The sequence below is a fragment of the Entelurus aequoreus genome, linkage group LG08 (genome assembly GCF_033978785.1).
Source record: "Entelurus aequoreus isolate RoL-2023_Sb linkage group LG08, RoL_Eaeq_v1.1, whole genome shotgun sequence".
NCBI classification, from domain to species: domain Eukaryota; kingdom Metazoa; phylum Chordata; class Actinopteri; order Syngnathiformes; family Syngnathidae; genus Entelurus; species Entelurus aequoreus.
This window is the reverse complement of record NC_084738.1, coordinates 9,000,321-9,021,601: the sequence shown is the minus strand read 5'-3', so window position 1 is coordinate 9,021,601 and position 21,281 is coordinate 9,000,321. Positions and strand designations below refer to the sequence as shown.

General features: G+C 35.9%; 1 protein-coding gene across 1 annotated transcript in view; it reads left to right on the top strand.

Moving 5' to 3' along the window:
* The window catches only part of LOC133655366 (testican-2-like), a 79,788-nt gene that overhangs the window by 38,079 nt on the left and 20,428 nt on the right, over positions 1–21,281 (top strand). The window contains exons 2-3 of the mRNA XM_062055455.1: positions 1,997–2,051; positions 15,274–15,388. Of these exons, the coding sequence (XP_061911439.1) occupies positions 1,997–2,051; positions 15,274–15,388 (170 nt within the window). The remainder of the gene's footprint in view (positions 1–1,996; positions 2,052–15,273; positions 15,389–21,281) is intronic.

Here is a 21,281-nt window from a genome sequence, read left to right as displayed (position 1 = left end):
CGTCAATGAGCGCCCGTCTGCCTGCTGCATGATCACCTTAGGATTTGTACCAGTCAGCACATTTAGTGGGGGATTGCACTAAATTACTACTTTGTATTTGGTGGAGCGGTTACAAAACCCAAAACCAGTGAAGTTGGCACGTTGTGTAAATAGTAAATAAAAACAGAATACAATGATTTGCAAATCCTTTTCAACTTATATTCAATTGAATAGACTGCAAAGACAAAATACTTAACGTTCAGACTGGAAAACGTAGTTATTTTTTGCAAATATTAACTCATTTGGAATTTGATGCCTGCAACATGTTTAAAAAAAAAAAGCCAGCACAAGTGGCAAAAAAGACTGAGAAAGTTGAGGAATGCTCATCAAACACTTATTTGGAACATCCCACAGGTGAACAGGCTAATTGGGAACAGGTGGGTGCCATGATTGGCTATAAACGCAGCTTCCGTGAAATGCTCAGTCATTCACAAACAAGGATGGGGCGAGGGTCACCACTTTGTGAACAAATGCGTGAGCAAATTGTCGAACAGTTTAAGAACAACATTTCTCAACGAGCTGTCGCAAGGAATTTAGGGATTTCACCATCCACGGTCCGTAATATCATCAAAAGGTTCAGAGAATCTGGAGAAATCACTGCACGTGAGCGATGATATTACGGAACTTCGATCCCTCAGGCGGTCGTGCATCAAAAAGCGACGTCAGCGTGTAAAGGATATCACCACATGGGAACACTTCAGAAAACCACTGTCAGTGACTACAGTTCGTCGCTACATCTGTGAGTGCAAGTTAAAACTCTACTATGCCAAGCGAAAGCCATTTATCAACAACACCCAGAAGCCGCCGCTGCTGACTTCGCTGGGCCCGAGCTCATCTAAGATGGACTGATGCAAAGTGGAAAAGTGTTCTGTGGTCTGACGAGCCCACATTTCAAATTGTTTTTGGAAACTGTAGACGTCGTGTCCTCCGGACCAAAGAGGAAAAGAACCATCCGGATTGTTCTGGGCGCAAAGTTGAAAAGCCAGCATGTGTGATGGTATGGGGGTGTATTAGTGCCCAAGACATGGGTAACTTACACATCTGTGAAGGCGCCATTAATGCTGAAAGGTACATACAGGTTTTGGAGCAACATATTGTCTTTTTCATGGACGCCCCTGCTTATTTCAGCAAGACAATGCCTAGCCACGTGTTACAACAGCGTGGCTTCCTAGTAAAAGAGTGCGGGTACTAGACTGGCCTGCCTGTAGTCCAGACCTGTCTCCCATTGAAAATGTGTGGCGCATTATGAAGCCTAAAATAGCACAAGGGAGACCCCCGGACTGTTGAACAACTTAAGCTGTACATCAAGCAAGAATGGGAAAGAATTCCACCTGAAAAGCTTCAAAAATTGGTCTCCTCAGTTCCCAAACGTTTACTGAGTGTTGTTAAAAGGAAAGGCCATGTAACACAGTGGTGAACATGCCCCCGTGACAACTTTTTTGCAATGTGTTGCTGCCATTAAATTCTAAGTTAATGATTATTAAAAAAAAAAAAAAATGAAGTTTCTCAGTTCAAACATTAAATATCTTGAATATAAGTTGAAAGGGATTTGCAAATCATTGTATTCTGTTTTTATTCACGATTTACACAACGTGCCAACTTCACTGGTTTGGGTTTTGTACAAATAGTTGATAATGACATAATTATGATATAGATAATAAGGCTTTTCCACCTAACTCCAAAAACCCCTCACTTTCTTACAGTTATAACTTTTTAGAGAACAGCCTATAGAGGATTTTGCTGTCTGTTTCTAATTTTTTTTTTTTGCGGGCATGTTTGTCTTTCGATGCTGTCTTATTAATAAGCGTCCATCACCTCCCCTGAGAGCTTTGCAGTGAAGGCGAGAGCCTTTCTCGTTCAATCAAACAGCCACAGTGCCGTAAACCATTAAAAGGTTTTCTCATCTCTAATAATAACAATGTCTTCCCTTTCTCTCGCTGGGTCATCGCCGGGACAGGAAGTTGAGGACGACGACGTCAAAAACATGGAGGAAAGCCTGGGCTCGGATGAAAGTAAGTCTCACACTGATGTCATCAAATGCACGTCTAGTTTAAGCAAGTGATAGTGAAAAGAAGACCATCGGGTCACCTGACTTGATCCTTCTCTTACAGCCATTAGTGTGAAAAGATGGCTGGAATTGCCTTTGTTGCCAGGAGCTCAGCTCACAGCTCCCACCGGGTGCCTTTTACAGTAATTCCACGGGGGACAGGACAGTCAGCTGTGTGTGAGGAGGGCAGATTGGGGGAAGTTCAACAGTAAAAGTGCAGGTTTTACATTTTTTTTAGCACAATATGTTCACAATTATTGAGAAACTATCGGTGTGGACATCGATTAGTGTGCCAAAGTATTGGGCAACTATTAGTGTGCACAATTATTGGGCAACTATTAGTGTGCAAAGGTATTAGGCAATGATTCCCGGGCGCGGCCACCGCTGCTGCTCGCTGCTCCCCTCTCCTCCCAGGGGGTGATCAAGGGTGATGGGTCAAATGCAGGGAATAATTTCGCCACACCTAGTGTGTGTGTGTGACAATCATTGATACTTTAACTTAACTATTATTTTGCAAAAATATTCAACATCTTTAGTGTGCAAAAGTATTGGGCAACTATTAGTGTACAAAGGTATTGGACATCCTTGGTCTGCAAAACTATTAGGCAACTATTAGTGTGCACAATTATTGGACAAATAGTATTGTGTAAAAGTATTAGGCAACTATTAGTGTGCACAATTATTGGACAAATAGTATTGTGTAAAAGTATTAGGCAACTATTAGTGTGCACAATTATTGGACAAATATTAGGTGTAAAACTATTAGGCAACTATTAGTGTGCACAATTATTGGACAAATATTAGTGTGTAAAAGTATTAGGCAACTATTAGTGTGCACAATTATTGGACAAATAGTATTGTGTAAAAGTATTAGGCAACTATTAGTGTGCACAATTATTGGACAAAGAGTATTGTGTAAAAGTATTAGGCAACTATTAGTGTGCACAATTATTGGACAAAGAGTATTGTGTAAAAGTATTAGGCAACTATTAGTGTGCACAATTATTGGACAAAGAGTATTGTGTAAAAGTATTAGGCAACTATTAGTGTGCACAATTATTGGACAAAGAGTATTGTGTAAAAGTATTAGGCAACTATTAGTGTGCACAATTATTGGACAAATATTATGTAAAAGTATTAGGCAACTATTAGTGTGCACAATTATTGGACAAATATTATGTAAACGTTTTAGGTAACGATTAGTGTGCACAATTATTGGACAAATATTATTGTGTAAAAGTATTAGGCAACTATTAGTGTGCACAATTATTGGACAAAGAGTATTGTGTAAAAGTATTAGGCAACTATTAGTGTGCACAGTTATTGGACAAATATTAGTGTGTAAAAGTATTAGGCAACTATTAGTGTGCGCAATTATTGGACAAATAGTATTGTGTAAAAGTATTAGGCAACTATTAGTATGCACAATTATTGGACAAATATTATTGTGTAAAAGTATTAGGCAACTATTAGTGTGCGCAATTATTGGACAAATCGTATTGTGTAAAAATATTAGGAAACTATTAGTGTGCACAACTATTGGCAAATTTGGCAACTATTAGTGTGCAAAATTATTGGACACATATTAGTGTGTAAAAGTTTTAGCAACTATTAGTGTGCACAATTATTGGACAGATATTATTGTGTAAAAGTATTAGGCAACTATTAGTGTGCACAATTTTTGGACAAATAGTATTGTGTAAAAGTATTAGGCAACTATTAGTATGCACAATTATTGGACAAATAGTATTGTGTAAAAGTATTAGGCAACTATTAGTATGCACAATTATTGGACAAATATTATTGTGTAAAAGTATTAGGCAACTATTAGTGTGCACAATTATTGGCAAATTTGGCAACTATTAGTGTGCAAAATTATTGGACACATATTAGTGTGTAAAAGTTTTAGCAACTATTAGTGTGCACAATTATTGGACATCCTTGGTCTGCAAAACTATTAGGCAACTATTCGTGTGCACAATTATTGGACAAATATTATTCTGTAAACGTTTTAGGCAACTATTAGTGTGCACAATTTTTGGACAAATAGTATTGTGTAAAGGTATTAGGCAACTATTAGTGTGCACAATTATTGGACAAATATTCTGTAAACGTTTTAGGCAACTATTAGTGTGCACAATTATTGGACAAATAGTATTGTGTAAAAGTATTAGGCAACTATTAGTGTGCACAATTATTGGACAAATAGTATTGTGTAAAAGTATTAGGCAACTATTAGTGTGCACAATTTTTGGACAAATAGTATTGTTTAACAGTATTGGGAAACTATTAGTGTGCACAATTATTGGACAAAGAGTATTGTGTAAAAGTATTAGGCAACTATTAGTGTGCACAATTATTGGACAAATATTATTGTGTAAACGTTTTAGGCAACTATTAGTGTGCACAGTTATTGGACAAATATTAGTGTGTAAAAGTATTAGGCAACTATTAGTGTGCACAATTATTGGACAAATATTATTGTGTAAAAATATTAGGAAACTATTAGTGTGCACAACTATTGGCAAATTTGGCAACTATTAGTGTACAAAATTATTGGACACATATTAGTGTGTAAAAGTTTTAGCAACTATTAGTGTGCACAATTATTGGACAGATATTATTGTGTAAAAGTATTAGGCAACTATTAGTGTGCACAATTATTGGACAAATATTATTGTGCACAACTATTGGCAACTAGCAAAGGTATTGGACATCCTTGGTCTGTAAAACTATTAGGCAACTATTAGTGTGCACAATTATTGGACAAATATTATTCTGTAAACGTTTTAGGCAACTATTAGTGTGCACAATTATTGGACAAATATTATTGTGTAAAAGTATTAGGCAACTATTAGTGTGCACAATTATTGGACAAATATTATTCTGTAAACGTTTTAGGCAACTATTAGTGTGCACAATTATTGGACAAATATTATTGTGTAAAAGTATTAGGCAACTATTTGTGTGCACAATTATTGGACAAATAGTTTTGTGTAAAAATATTAGACAACTATTAGTGTGCACAATTATTGGACACATATTTGTGTGTAAAAGTTTTAGCAACTATTAGTGTGCACAATTATTGGGCAACTATTAATGTGCAAAAGTATTGGATAACTATTAATGTACAAAAGCATTGGGCAACTATTAGTGTGCAAAGGTATTAGGCAACTATTATTTTGCAAAAATATTCAACATCTTTAGTGTGCAAAAGTATTGGGCAACTATTAGTGTCCAAAGGTATTGGACATCCTTGGTCTGCAAAACTATTAGGCAACTATTAGTGTGCACAATTATTGGACAAATATTGTGGAAACATTTTAGGAAACTATTAGTGTGCACAATTATTGGACACATATTAGTGTGTAAAAGTTTTAGCAACTATTAGTCTGCACAATTATTGGACAAATATTATTGTGCACAACTATTGGCAACTATTAGTGTGCACAATTATTTGACAAATATTATTGTGGAAACATTTTAGGAAACTATTAGTGTGCACAATTATTGGACAAATATTAGTGTGTAAAAGTTATAGCACCTATTAGTCTGCACAATTATTGGACAAATATTAGTGTGCACAACTATTGGCAACTATTAGTGTGCACAATTATTATTGTGCACAACTATTGGAAAGTTTGGCAACTATTAATGTGCACAATTATTAGACAAGTATTATTGTACACAACTATTAGCAACTATTAGTGTGCACAATTATTGGACAAGTATTATTGTACACAACTATTAGCAACTATTAGTGTGCACAATTATTGGACAATTATTTTTGTGTAAAGGTTTTTGGCAACTGTTGGTGTGCACAATTATTGGACAAATATTATTGTGCACAACTATTGGCAACTATTAGTGTGCACAATTATTATTGTGCACAACTATTGGCAAGTTTGGCAACTATTAATGTCCACAATTATTAGACAAGTATTATTGTACACAACTATTAGCAACTATTAGTGTGCACAATTATTGGACAAATATTGGTGTGTAAAAGTATTAGGAAACTATTAGTATGCACAATTATTGGACAAATAGTATTGTGTAAAAATATTAGGAAACTATTAGCGTGCACAATTATTGGACAAATAGTATTGTGTAAAAGTATTAGGCAACTATTAGTGTGCACAATTATTGGACAAATATTAGTGTGCACAACTATTGGCAAATATGGCAACTATTAGTGTGCACAATTATTGGACACATATTAGTGTGTAAAAGTTTTAGCAACTATTAGTGTGCACAATTATTGGACATAAATTAGTGTGCACGACTATTGGCAAATTTGGCAACTATTAGTGTGCACAATTATTGGACACATATTAGTGTGTAAAAGTTTTAGCAACTATTAGTGTGCACAATTATTGGACATATATTAGTGTGCACAACTATTGGCAAATATGGCAACTATTAGTGTGCACAATTATTGGACACATATTAGTTTGAGTTTGAGTTTGAGTTTGAGTTTGAGTTTGAGTTTATTTCGAACATGCAAGCATACAACATGATACATCACAATTTCCAGTTTCTCTTTTGAACATGTTCGAAAAGGAGTAGGAAGAAGCAGAGCTTATTTAATCCTACCCCTTTTCTTTACATAACAGTTGCTGAAACTTTTTTTATTCACTTCCTGTTCTCAATTTTTTCACAATAAACTCCATATGTAATCACAATAAAAATAAATAAATAAATAATAGTAAGAATTTAATAATAATAATTGGTGAAGAAAGTCATAGTTAGTGTGTAAAAGTTTTAGCAACTATTAGTGTGCACAATTATTGGACATATATTATTGTGTAAAAGTATTAGGCAAGTATTAGTGTGCACAATTATTGGACAAATATTATTGTGCACAACTATTGGCAACTAGCAAAGGTATTGGACATCCTTGGTCTGTAAAACTATTAGGCAACTATTAGTGTGCACAATTATTGGACAAATATTATTCTGTAAACGTTTTAGGCAACTATTAGTGTGCACAATTATTGGACAAATAGTATTGTGTAAAAGTATTAGGCAACTATTAGTGTGCACAATTATTGGACAAATAGTATTGTGTAAAAGTATTAGGCAACTATTAGTGTGCACAATTATTGGACAAATAATTCTGTAAACGTTTTAGGCAACTATTAGTGTGCACAATTATTGGACAAATAGTATTGTATAAAAGTATTAGGCAACTATTAGTGTGCACAATTATTGGACAAATAGTATTGTGTAAAAGTATTAGGCAACTATTAGTGTGCACAATTATTGGACAAATAATTCTGTAAACGTTTTAGGCAACTATTAGTGTGCACAATTTTTGGACAAATATTATTCTGTAAACGTTTTAGGCAACTATTAGTGTGCACAATTTTTGGACAAATAGTATTGTGTAAAGGTATTAGGCAACTATTAGTGTGCACAATTATTGGACAAATATTCTGTAAACGTTTTAGGCAACTATTAGTGTGCACAATTATTGGACAAATAGTATTGTGTAAAAGTATTAGGCAACTATTAGTGTGCACAATTATTGGACAAATAGTATTGTGTAAAAGTATTAGGCAACTATTAGTGTGCACAATTTTTGGACAAATAGTATTGTTTAACAGTATTGGGAAACTATTAGTGTGCACAATTATTGGACAAAGAGTATTGTGTAAAAGTATTAGGCAACTATTAGTGTGCACAATTATTGGACAAATATTATTGTGTAAACGTTTTAGGCAACTATTAGTGTGCACAGTTATTGGACAAATATTAGTGTGTAAAAGTATTAGGCAACTATTAGTGTGCACAATTATTGGACAAATATTATTGTGTAAAAATATTAGGAAACTATTAGTGTGCACAACTATTGGCAAATTTGGCAACTATTAGTGTACAAAATTATTGGACACATATTAGTGTGTAAAAGTTTTAGCAACTATTAGTGTGCACAATTATTGGACAGATATTATTGTGTAAAAGTATTAGGCAACTATTAGTGTGCACAATTATTGGACAAATATTATTGTGCACAACTATTGGCAACTAGCAAAGGTATTGGACATCCTTGGTCTGTAAAACTATTAGGCAACTATTAGTGTGCACAATTATTGGACAAATATTATTCTGTAAACGTTTTAGGCAACTATTAGTGTGCACAATTATTGGACAAATATTATTGTGTAAAAGTATTAGGCAACTATTAGTGTGCACAATTATTGGACAAATATTATTCTGTAAACGTTTTAGGCAACTATTAGTGTGCACAATTATTGGACAAATATTATTGTGTAAAAGTATTAGGCAACTATTTGTGTGCACAATTATTGGACAAATAGTTTTGTGTAAAAATATTAGACAACTATTAGTGTGCACAATTATTGGACACATATTTGTGTGTAAAAGTTTTAGCAACTATTAGTGTGCACAATTATTGGGCAACTATTAATGTGCAAAAGTATTGGATAACTATTAATGTACAAAAGCATTGGGCAACTATTAGTGTGCAAAGGTATTAGGCAACTATTATTTTGCAAAAATATTCAACATCTTTAGTGTGCAAAAGTATTGGGCAACTATTAGTGTCCAAAGGTATTGGACATCCTTGGTCTGCAAAACTATTAGGCAACTATTAGTGTGCACAATTATTGGACAAATATTGTGGAAACATTTTAGGAAACTATTAGTGTGCACAATTATTGGACACATATTAGTGTGTAAAAGTTTTAGCAACTATTAGTCTGCACAATTATTGGACAAATATTATTGTGCACAACTATTGGCAACTATTAGTGTGCACAATTATTTGACAAATATTATTGTGGAAACATTTTAGGAAACTATTAGTGTGCACAATTATTGGACAAATATTAGTGTGTAAAAGTTATAGCACCTATTAGTCTGCACAATTATTGGACAAATATTAGTGTGCACAACTATTGGCAACTATTAGTGTGCACAATTATTATTGTGCACAACTATTGGAAAGTTTGGCAACTATTAATGTGCACAATTATTAGACAAGTATTATTGTACACAACTATTAGCAACTATTAGTGTGCACAATTATTGGACAAGTATTATTGTACACAACTATTAGCAACTATTAGTGTGCACAATTATTGGACAATTATTTTTGTGTAAAGGTTTTTGGCAACTGTTGGTGTGCACAATTATTGGACAAATATTATTGTGCACAACTATTGGCAACTATTAGTGTGCACAATTATTATTGTGCACAACTATTGGCAAGTTTGGCAACTATTAATGTCCACAATTATTAGACAAGTATTATTGTACACAACTATTAGCAACTATTAGTGTGCACAATTATTGGACAAATATTGGTGTGTAAAAGTATTAGGAAACTATTAGTATGCACAATTATTGGACAAATAGTATTGTGTAAAAATATTAGGAAACTATTAGCGTGCACAATTATTGGACAAATAGTATTGTGTAAAAGTATTAGGCAACTATTAGTGTGCACAATTATTGGACAAATATTAGTGTGCACAACTATTGGCAAATATGGCAACTATTAGTGTGCACAATTATTGGACACATATTAGTGTGTAAAAGTTTTAGCAACTATTAGTGTGCACAATTATTGGACATAAATTAGTGTGCACGACTATTGGCAAATTTGGCAACTATTAGTGTGCACAATTATTGGACACATATTAGTGTGTAAAAGTTTTAGCAACTATTAGTGTGCACAATTATTGGACATATATTAGTGTGCACAACTATTGGCAAATATGGCAACTATTAGTGTGCACAATTATTGGACACATATTAGTTTGAGTTTGAGTTTGAGTTTGAGTTTGAGTTTGAGTTTATTTCGAACATGCAAGCATACAACATGATACATCACAATTTCCAGTTTCTCTTTTGAACATGTTCGAAAAGGAGTAGGAAGAAGCAGAGCTTATTTAATCCTACCCCTTTTCTTTACATAACAGTTGCTGAAACTTTTTTTATTCACTTCCTGTTCTCAATTTTTTCACAATAAACTCCATATGTAATCACAATAAAAATAAATAAATAAATAATAGTAAGAATTTAATAATAATAATTGGTGAAGAAAGTCATAGTTAGTGTGTAAAAGTTTTAGCAACTATTAGTGTGCACAATTATTGGACATATATTATTGTGTAAAAGTATTAGGCAAGTATTAGTGTGCACAATTATTGGACAAATATTATTGTGCACAACTATTGGCAACTAGCAAAGGTATTGGACATCCTTGGTCTGTAAAACTATTAGGCAACTATTAGTGTGCACAATTATTGGACAAATATTATTCTGTAAACGTTTTAGGCAACTATTAGTGTGCACAATTATTGGACAAATAGTATTGTGTAAAAGTATTAGGCAACTATTAGTGTGCACAATTATTGGACAAATAGTATTGTGTAAAAGTATTAGGCAACTATTAGTGTGCACAATTATTGGACAAATAATTCTGTAAACGTTTTAGGCAACTATTAGTGTGCACAATTATTGGACAAATAGTATTGTATAAAAGTATTAGGCAACTATTAGTGTGCACAATTATTGGACAAATAGTATTGTGTAAAAGTATTAGGCAACTATTAGTGTGCACAATTATTGGACAAATAATTCTGTAAACGTTTTAGGCAACTATTAGTGTGCACAATTTTTGGACAAATATTATTCTGTAAACGTTTTAGGCAACTATTAGTGTGCACAATTTTTGGACAAATAGTATTGTGTAAAAGTATTAGGCAACTATTAGTGTGCACAATTATTGGACAAATATTATGTAAACGTTTTAGGTAACTATTAGTGTGCACAATTATTGGACAAATATTAGTGTGTAAAAGTATTAGGCAACTATTAGTGTGCACAATTATTGGACAAATAGTATTGTGTAAAAGTATTAGGCAACTATTAGTGTGCACAATTATTGGACAAATAGTATTGTGTAAAAGTATTAGGCAACTATTAGTGTGCACAATTATTGGACAAATATTATGTAAAAGTATTAGGCAACTATTAGTGTGCACAATTATTGGACAAATATTATGTAAACGTTTTAGGTAACGATTAGTGTGCACAATTATTGGACAAATATTAGTGTGTAAAAGTATTAGGCAACTATTAGTGTGCACAATTATTGGACAAATAGTATTGTGTAAAAGTATTAGGCAACTATTAGTGTGCACAATTATTGGACAAAGAGTATTGTGTAAAAGTATTAGGCAACTATTAGTGTGCACAATTATTGGACAAATATTATGTAAGCGTTTTAGGCAACTATTAGTGTGCACAATTATTGGACAAATATTAGTGTGTAAAAGTATTAGGCAACTATTAGTGTGCACAATTATTGGACAAATATTAGTGTGTAAAAGTATTAGGCAACTATTAGTGTGCACAATTATTGGACAAATATTAGTGTGTAAAAGTATTAGGCAACTATTAGTGTGCACAATTATTGGACAAATAGTATTGTGTAAAAGTATTAGGCAACTATTAGTGTGCACAATTATTGGACAAATAGTATTGTGTAAAAGTATTAGGCAACTATTAGTGTGCACAATTATTGGACAAATAATTCTGTAAACGTTTTAGGCAACTATTAGTGTGCACAATTATTGGACAAATATTATGTAAACGTTTTAGGTAACTATTAGTGTGCACAATTATTGGACAAATATTAGTGTGTAAAAGTATTAGGCAACTATTAGTGTGCACAATTATTGGACAAATAGTATTGTGTAAAAGTATTAGGCAACTATTAGTGTGCACAATTATTGGACAAATAGTATTGTGTAAAAGTATTAGGCAACTATTAGTGTGCACAATTATTGGACAAATATTATGTAAAAGTATTAGGCAACTATTAGTGTGCACAATTATTGGACAAATATTAGTGTGTAAAAGTATTAGGCAACTATTAGTGTGCACAATTATTGGACAAATATTATGTAAACGTTTTAGGTAACGATTAGTGTGCACAATTATTGGACAAATATTAGTGTGTAAAAGTATTAGGCAACTATTAGTGTGCACAATTATTGGACAAATAGTATTGTGTAAAAGTATTAGGCAACTATTAGTGTGCACAATTATTGGACAAAGAGTATTGTGTAAAAGTATTAGGCAACTATTAGTGTGCACAATTATTGGACAAATATTATGTAAGCGTTTTAGGCAACTATTAGTGTGCACAATTATTGGACAAATATTAGTGTGTAAAAGTATTAGGCAACTATTAGTGTGCACAATTATTGGACAAATATTAGTGTGTAAAAGTATTAGGCAACTATTAGTGTGCACAATTATTGGACAAATATTAGTGTGTAAAAGTATTAGGCAACTATTAGTGTGCACAATTATTGGACAAATAGTATTGTGTAAAAGTATTAGGCAACTATTAGTGTGCACAATTATTGGACAAAGAGTATTGTGTAAAAGTATTAGGCAACTATTAGTGTGCACAATTATTGGACAAAGAGTATTGTGTAAAAGTATTAGGCAACTATTAGTGTGCACAATTATTGGACAAATATTAGTGTGTAAAAGTATTAGGCAACTATTAGTGTGCACAATTATTGGACAAATAGTATTGTGTAAAAGTATTAGGCAACTATTAGTGTGCACAATTATTGGACAAAGAGTATTGTGTAAAAGTATTAGGCAACTATTAGTGTGCACAATTATTGGACAAATATTATGTAAACGTTTTAGGTAACTATTAGTGTGCACAATTATTGGACAAATATTAGTGTGTAAAAGTATTAGGCAACTATTAGTGTGCACAATTATTGGACAAATAGTATTGTGTAAAAGTATTAGGCAACTATTAGTGTGCACAATTATTGGACAAATAGTATTGTGTAAAAGTATTAGGCAACTATTAGTGTGCACAATTATTGGACAAATATTATGTAAAAGTATTAGGCAACTATTAGTGTGCACAATTATTGGACAAATATTAGTGTGTAAAAGTATTAGGCAACTATTAGTGTGCACAATTATTGGACAAATATTATGTAAACGTTTTAGGTAACGATTAGTGTGCACAATTATTGGACAAATATTAGTGTGTAAAAGTATTAGGCAACTATTAGTGTGCACAATTATTGGACAAATAGTATTGTGTAAAAGTATTAGGCAACTATTAGTGTGCACAATTATTGGACAAAGAGTATTGTGTAAAAGTATTAGGCAACTATTAGTGTGCACAATTATTGGACAAATATTATGTAAGCGTTTTAGGCAACTATTAGTGTGCACAATTATTGGACAAATATTAGTGTGTAAAAGTATTAGGCAACTATTAGTGTGCACAATTATTGGACAAATATTAGTGTGTAAAAGTATTAGGCAACTATTAGTGTGCACAATTATTGGACAAATATTAGTGTGTAAAAGTATTAGGCAACTATTAGTGTGCACAATTATTGGACAAATAGTATTGTGTAAAAGTATTAGGCAACTATTAGTGTGCACAATTATTGGACAAAGAGTATTGTGTAAAAGTATTAGGCAACTATTAGTGTGCACAATTATTGGACAAAGAGTATTGTGTAAAAGTATTAGGCAACTATTAGTGTGCACAATTATTGGACAAATATTAGTGTGTAAAAGTATTAGGCAACTATTAGTGTGCACAATTATTGGACAAATATTAGTGTGTAAAAGTATTAGGCAACTATTAGTGTGCACAATTATTGGACAAATATTAGTGTGTAAAAGTATTAGGCAACTATTAGTGTGCACAATTATTGGACAAATATTAGTGTGTAAAAGTATTAGGCAACTATTAGTGTGCACAATTATTGGACAAATATTAGTGTGTAAAAGTATTAGGCAACTATTAGTGTGCACAATTATTGGACAAATAGTATTGTGTAAAAGTATACACAATACTTGTGTATACTTTTGTGTGTACGCCGCCTTCCGCCCGAATGCAGCAGCTAAGATAGGCTCCAGCACCCCCCGCCACCCTGAAAGGGATAAGCGGTAGGAAATGGATGGATGGATGGAACTATTAGGCAACTATTAGTGTGTACAATAATTGGACAATTATTATTATGCAAAAATATTGGGCAACTATTACTGTGCACAATTATTGGAAAATTATTAGTGACAGTAATCACCAAAAATGATGTTTTATGACCACAGATTGTGAAAACAAAATATATCCTCAGTAGAGATGTCCGATAATGGCTTTTTTGCCGATATTCTGATATTGTCCAACTCTTAATTACAGATACCGATATCAACCGATACCGATATATACAGTCGTGGAATTAACACATTATTATGCCTAATTTTGTTGTGATGCCCCGCTGGATGCATTAAACAATGTAACAAGGTTTTCCAAAATAAATCAACTCAAGTTATGGGAGAAAAAAATGCCAACATGGCACTGCCATATTTATTATTGAAGTCACAAAGTGCATTATTTTTTTTAACATGCCTCAAAACAGCAGCTTGGAATTTGGGACATGCTCTCCATGAGAGAGCATGAGGAGGTTGAGGTGGGCGGGGTTGGGGTAGGGGGTAGCGGGGGGTGTATATTGTAGCGTCCCGGAAGAGTTAGTGCTGCAAGGGGTTCTGGGTATTTGTTCTGTTGTGTTTATGTTGTGTTACCGTGCGGATGTTCTCCCGAAATGTGTTTGTCATTCTTGTTTGGTGTGGGTTCACAGTGTGGCGCATATTTGTAACAGTGTTAAAGTTGTTTATACGGACCCTCTCAGTGTGACCTGTATGGCTGTTGACCAAGTATGCGTTGCATTCTTTTGTGTGTGTGAAAAGCCGTAGATATTATGTAACTGGCGCAGAGGTTTATTGGCGTTCTGTACTTCTCCCTACGTCCGTGTACACAGCGGCGTTTTAAAAAGTCGTACATTTTACTTTTTGATACCGATAATTTTGAAACCGATACCGATATTTTCCGATATTACGTTAATTATTTTTTATTAATTATTATTATATCACTTTTAAGATAAGAAGCAGTTAAATGCTCACTTTTTAATTTTTAAGAAGAAAAAAACCCTACTCATTAGGTAGATGACACCGCCCTCTGTAAACGCCCCGATCAGTTTTGTTAAAAAAAAACGTGTTTTTTAAAAAAAAAAAAAAGGGTTTGCTACACATCTTAAAATAAAGCCTCAATAAATTCCATCTTTGTTTTGAGTCTTCTTGTTGTCTTTCCCCGGCAGACGTGGACTCCACCAAGGACCCGTGTCAGAACGTCAAGTGCAGCCGCCAGAAGATGTGCGTGGCCCAGGGCTCCCAGACGGCCATGTGCGTCAGTCGCAAGAAACTGGAGCAGAGGTACCGCGATCCAATTAGTGCCAGCGCCATTATTAGTGGACTTTTGATGCAGTGCCGCTTGACGCTGATGGCGAGGATCGGTCTGAAAAAAAAAGATATTGATTACGGCGACACACAGGATTGAGTCGACTTAAAAAACACTCGATAATGAGGCCACGAAGAAAAAAGGAGGCTGCCACAACCACCGGCGCGGATTTTTCTTTCCGCAGAGCCTTCCGCGTGAAGAGAATTAATGGAGTGAATCATCACTCGTCTTTTCTGCAGTCGAGGTCGTCCGTCATTGTCAGGAAGAAAAGTGCAAAGACGGAGCTTGATAAACCCGAGAGAGTCAGATAAAGTGTACACTATTTTGGATTTATTACAATACAATTATCACATAACCTAAATGCTGTCATTATAGCCGAAGGTTGTTGTTTACCTCAACCTAGTTTTGACATAGGATAGGATTAGGGATGTCCGATAAATGCGTTAAAATGTAATATCGGAAATTATCGGTATCGTTTTTTTATTTTTTTATTTTTTTATTTTTTTATTTTTTTATTTTTTTATTTTTTATTTTTTAATTAAATCAACATAAAAAACATAAGATACACTTACAATTAATGCACCAACCCAAAAAACCTCCCTCCTCATTCACACAAAAGGGTTGTTTCTTTCTGTTATTAATATTCTGGTTCCTACATTATATATCAATATATATCAATACAGTCTGCAAGGGATACAGTCCGTAAGCACACATGATTGTGCGTGCTGCTGGTCCACTAATAGTACTAACCTTTAACAGTTAATTTTACTCATTTTCATTAATTACTAGATTCTATGTAACTGTTTTTATATTGTTTTACTTTCTTTTTTATTCAAGAAAATGTTTTTAATTTATTTATCTTATTTTATTTTATTATTTTTTAAAAAAAAGTACCTTATCTTCACCATACCTGGTTGTCCAAATTAGACATAATAATGTGTTAATTCCACGACTGTATATATCGGTTGATATCGGTATCGGTTGATATCGGTATCGGTAATTAAAGAGTTGGACAATATCGGAATATCGGATATCGGCAAAAAGCCATTATCGGACATCCCTAGATAGGATAGGTCTTTATTGTCATTGCAACAAGTACAACGAAACTATGTTTTCAGCACAAACCCGTTCAAGATTAGACAAACAAACAGTGTACAGGGTTACAGAACAGGAACGCTGATGGGTCGCCACGAGGCGCCCCGTAAAAGGTGGGAAAAAGGTCAAACGCTGGGGAAGAAGATGAGTAAAAAAATACAATCTAGACTGGGCTCCTAAGGGGGCCTAGTCTGGAGTGGGGGAAAAACCTCCATGCCATGCACACATAAACACGTTACATTCAAAGGCCTACTGAAATGATTTTTTTTTATTTAAAAGGGGATAGCAGATCCATTCTATGTGTCATACTTGATCATTTCGCGATATTGCCATATTTTTGCTGAAAGGATTTAGTATAGAACAACGACGATAAAGGTCGCAACTTTTGGTCGCTGATAAAAAAAAAAGCCTTGCCTATACCGGAAGTAGCGTGACGTCACCGGAGGAAGAACTCCTCACATTTTCCCATTGTTTACAATGCAGCGAGAGAGATTCGGACCGAGAAAGCGACGATTACCCCATTAATTTGAGCGAGGATGAAAGATTTGTGGATGAGGAAAGTGAGAGTGAAGGACTAGAGTGCAGTGCAGGACGTATCTTTTTTCGCTCTGACCGTAACTTAGGTACAAGGGCTCATTGGATTCCACACTTTCTCCTTTTTCTATTGTGGATCACGGATTTGTATTTTAAACCACCTCGGATACTATATCCTCTTGAAAATGAGAGTCGAGAACGCGAAATGGACATTCACAGTGACTTTTATCTCCACGACAATACATCGGCGAAGCTCTTTAGCTACTGAGCTAACGTGATAGCATCGGGCTCAAATGCAGATAGAAACAAAATAAATAAATCCCTGACTGGAAGGATAGGCAGAAGATCAACAATACTATTAAACCATGGACATGTAAATACACGGTTAATAATTCCCAGCTTGGCAAAGCTTAACAATGCTGTTGCTAACGACGCCATTGAAGCTAACTTAGCAATGGGACCTCACAGAGCTATGATAAAAACTTTAGCGCTCCACCTACGCCAGCCAGCCCTCATCTGCTCATCAACACCCGTGCTCACCTGCGTTCCAGCGATCGACGGAAGGACGAAGAACTTCACCCGATCATCCGTGCGGTCGGCGGCTAGCGTCGGCTAGCGTCGGCTAGCGTCGGCTAGCGCGTCTGCTATCCAAGTCAAAGTCCTCCTGGTTGTGTTGCTACAGCCAGCCGCTAATACACCGATCCCATCTACAGCTCTCTTCTTTGCAGTCTTCATTGTTCATTTAACAAATTGCAAAAGGTTCACCAACACAGATGTCCAGAATACTGTGGAATTTTGAGATGAAAACAGAGCTTTTTTGTATTGGATTCAATGGGGTACCAATACTTCCGTTTCAACGATTGACGTCACGCGCATACGTCATCATACATAGACGTTTTCAACCGGAAGTTTAGCGGGAAATTTAAAATTGCACTTTATAAGTTAACCCGGCCGTATTGGCATGTGTTGCAATGTTAAGATTTCATCATTGATATATAAACTATCAGACTGCGTTGTCGGTAGTAGTGGCTTTCAGTAGGCCTTTAATCACGACAACTCGCAACAGAGAGGGGGTGGGGGGGTTGGGGCCCCGGAGGTCGACTGCTGCTATGAAGTGCTGCCAGCCGTCCATCACCCCGAAGGGGAATCAAGCGGTGGTGAAGGCGTGGGTGGGGGGTGTGTGTGTATGTGCCCATTGTCTTGGGTGTGTTGATGTACTGTCCATAGGCCTGGGTCCGTTCTGCATGCAAGCAAAAGTTCGACTCCAGGTGTCGTTAAGGAGGGAGGGAGGTCAAAAGCGTCCATCATTGAGCTGTCCTCGGGGATGTTTTCAGAACAGCCTGCTCCTGCGTCAAGGCCATTCGAGGGAGTCAAATCGTAGATTAGGATTTTTGTTTTTCCGCGAGCAGACATTACAATGGCTTGTCTGTTCTATTCGTCCATGCTGGCCCTCATATCCAATTTTTCCCTTTCAACCAGCTTTTCCATGATCTGATCCATCTTGCGATTCAGTTTAGAAATCGCCCCAGACTGTGATTCTACAGCCCGACCCAAACCTTCCATTGCGATGAACAGCCTTTGGGCCCCTTGAGTGGCTGCCATCGTCTTACGGGTTTGACGATACACCAGAGCAATGCCCAGCCCAATCAGCAGGTGCCCTGCGATCACGGTTCCAAATAGGTAGATATCTTCCACGTCCTCGATGGAAAGGACTGAGAGGCACATGATTCTCCATTTATCCCAGGAGTCTCTCACGTACCTCGCAGCAATGGTTCCGTCAGGGCAGCCAGGCTCCCCAGAACATGGAGTGCAGTAGAAGGGCATGACACAGTGGAAAGTGAAACGTAGCTCCACTATATTAGTATATTACACAACACGGCAGCAGCAACAAAACCAATGTTGTAACAGTGGTAAGGCACAAGCTGCTCAGTCAGCATTAATATTTAATTATACCCTATTTTCCGGACTGTAGTATAACATTTTGGAGAAAAATATATTTTTCCATATATTAGCCGCACCAGACTCTACGCCACAGATACATACGTTGCGAAATTTGTTATTTACACAGAAAGATTTTGTAAATTTTTATTTACATACCTTAATTAAAACCTCTTAAGGCCCAAGCTGTTTGTTTACATGCTTTTTTTTTTATTTCTCTTTGCTATTTGGGCTTATTGGACCCTATTGGACCCTAATTAGAAACAAAACTAAGAATCATCTTTTGATATGATGTACTTAGTCCATAAGTACACAAATGTGTACTTCATAATTAGTGACATGCTAATTCTTATTTTTACACTTTTTTTTTTCCAAATTCCATTGTATGTTATACTCTTCTGACACCACCAGATGGCAGTATAAGTGTCCACATAAGCGGCCATAAGACCCCAATTCAGTAGTGTACACAATTTTGGAAATAAGAGCTAAAAGGTGCTGTCCACACATGTGGCCACTAAGGCCTTTAGAGTTAATGGTTTCCAACCGGTGCCTGTAACACGGCAGTAAAACGGCCGATCAAACAAAACAGACATCATGGTCATGGATCCACTAGCTCAGGGGTCGGCAACCTTTACCACTCAAAGAGCCATTTTGGCAAGTTTCACAAATTAAAGAAAGTGATGGGAGCCACAAAAAAAATTTACAATTTAAAATGAAAAACACTGCATACAGAGCTTAAATGCTTTGTGCTATATTAACCAGGGGTCTCTGACACACGCACCGGCACGCACTTTAATGTGGACATTTGATGTTAGTGCAGCCCGCGAGTTTTGAATGAATGGCGCTTGATAACGTCATACTTGCCAACCCTCTCATTTTTCCCCGGGACACTCCCGAATATCAGAGCGTGATGACACCGCCCTCTACAGTCTGCTCTAACAGTGTACCTGCTTGACCACACGTAAGTGACAGCAAGGCGTACTACATCAGCAACCACACATCTTACACTGACGGTGCCAATACCCAGAATCCCATGCAGCACTAACTCTTCCGTATTAGTTCAGCAACCACACATCTTACACTGACGGTACCAATACACATCTTACACTGACGGTACCAATACCCAGAATCCCATGCAGCACTAACTCTTCCGCTCAACCAACGCAAGGAGGGGGGGGGGGGGGGGTTGATGTGTGGGGGGGTTGTGGTAGCGGGGTGTATAATCTAGACCGGAAGAGTTAGGACTGCATGGGATTCTGGGTAATGGTTGTGTTGTGTTTATGTTGTGTTACAGTGCAGATGTTCTCCAGAAATGTGTTTTTCATTCTTTTTTGGTGTGGGTTCACAGTGTGGCGCATATTTGTAACGTAACAATGTTAAAGTTGTTTGATACAGCTACCGTCAGTGTAAGCTGTGTGGCTGATGAGTAAGTATGCTTTGCTGTCACCTGTGTGTGCGATTAATAACAACATGCGGCTGGACTGGCACGCTGTATGTAAATGCTATAGAGGACAATTACTGCAGTGCAATCAGGGCACGCCCTTTATCTAGTATTTATAGTCTAAATAGGATTAGTTTTTCCCTGGGAGTTATTTATGAGAGACACTGGGATCCATAAGTCTCCTGGGAAAATCGGGGGGTCGGCAAGTATGTAGCTGAGCCGCATCAGAGTGGTCAAAGAGCCGCATGCGGCTCCGGAGCCGCGGGTTGCCGACCCCTGCACTAGCTGCTGAAGCTAGCTCTCCAATCAGCTAAACAGACTCAATAAGTCCTCGGTGACGTTTTGGAGAATTTACTGAGGAATGTGTGAAACTGAAACAATACAAAAAGAATGCCATTGTAAGTTAATAAGACTAAGACAGACGGTTGTAAACGTGTTAGCATATTAGCTAATACCAATAACGCTAGTTTGATTACATTACAATAGCACGAACAAGCACTACTATCAAATAGTACCACATGTTGTACCGGTAAGTATGAATCATTTTAGATATATTGCAAAACTAACAAACCTTGCTGGGAGTGATGAATGAAGAATCCATACGAGTAGAAACGCTATGGATGACTAGAGTAGATGGAACAGCACTTGTACTTCCGGTTCATGGCACGAAACAGAAGGAGATACTGTAGACCAGGGGTGTCCAAACTTTTTGACTGGAGGGCCGCATTAAGCTTAAAAAATGTGGACGGGGGCCGAAAGCAGACATGCAAAGTAACTATATATATATATATATTGTTATGTACTGCAAAGGGAAGGAGGTGACAACCAAGGCAGAACTGCGGTTTACAAGGTTTATTGAA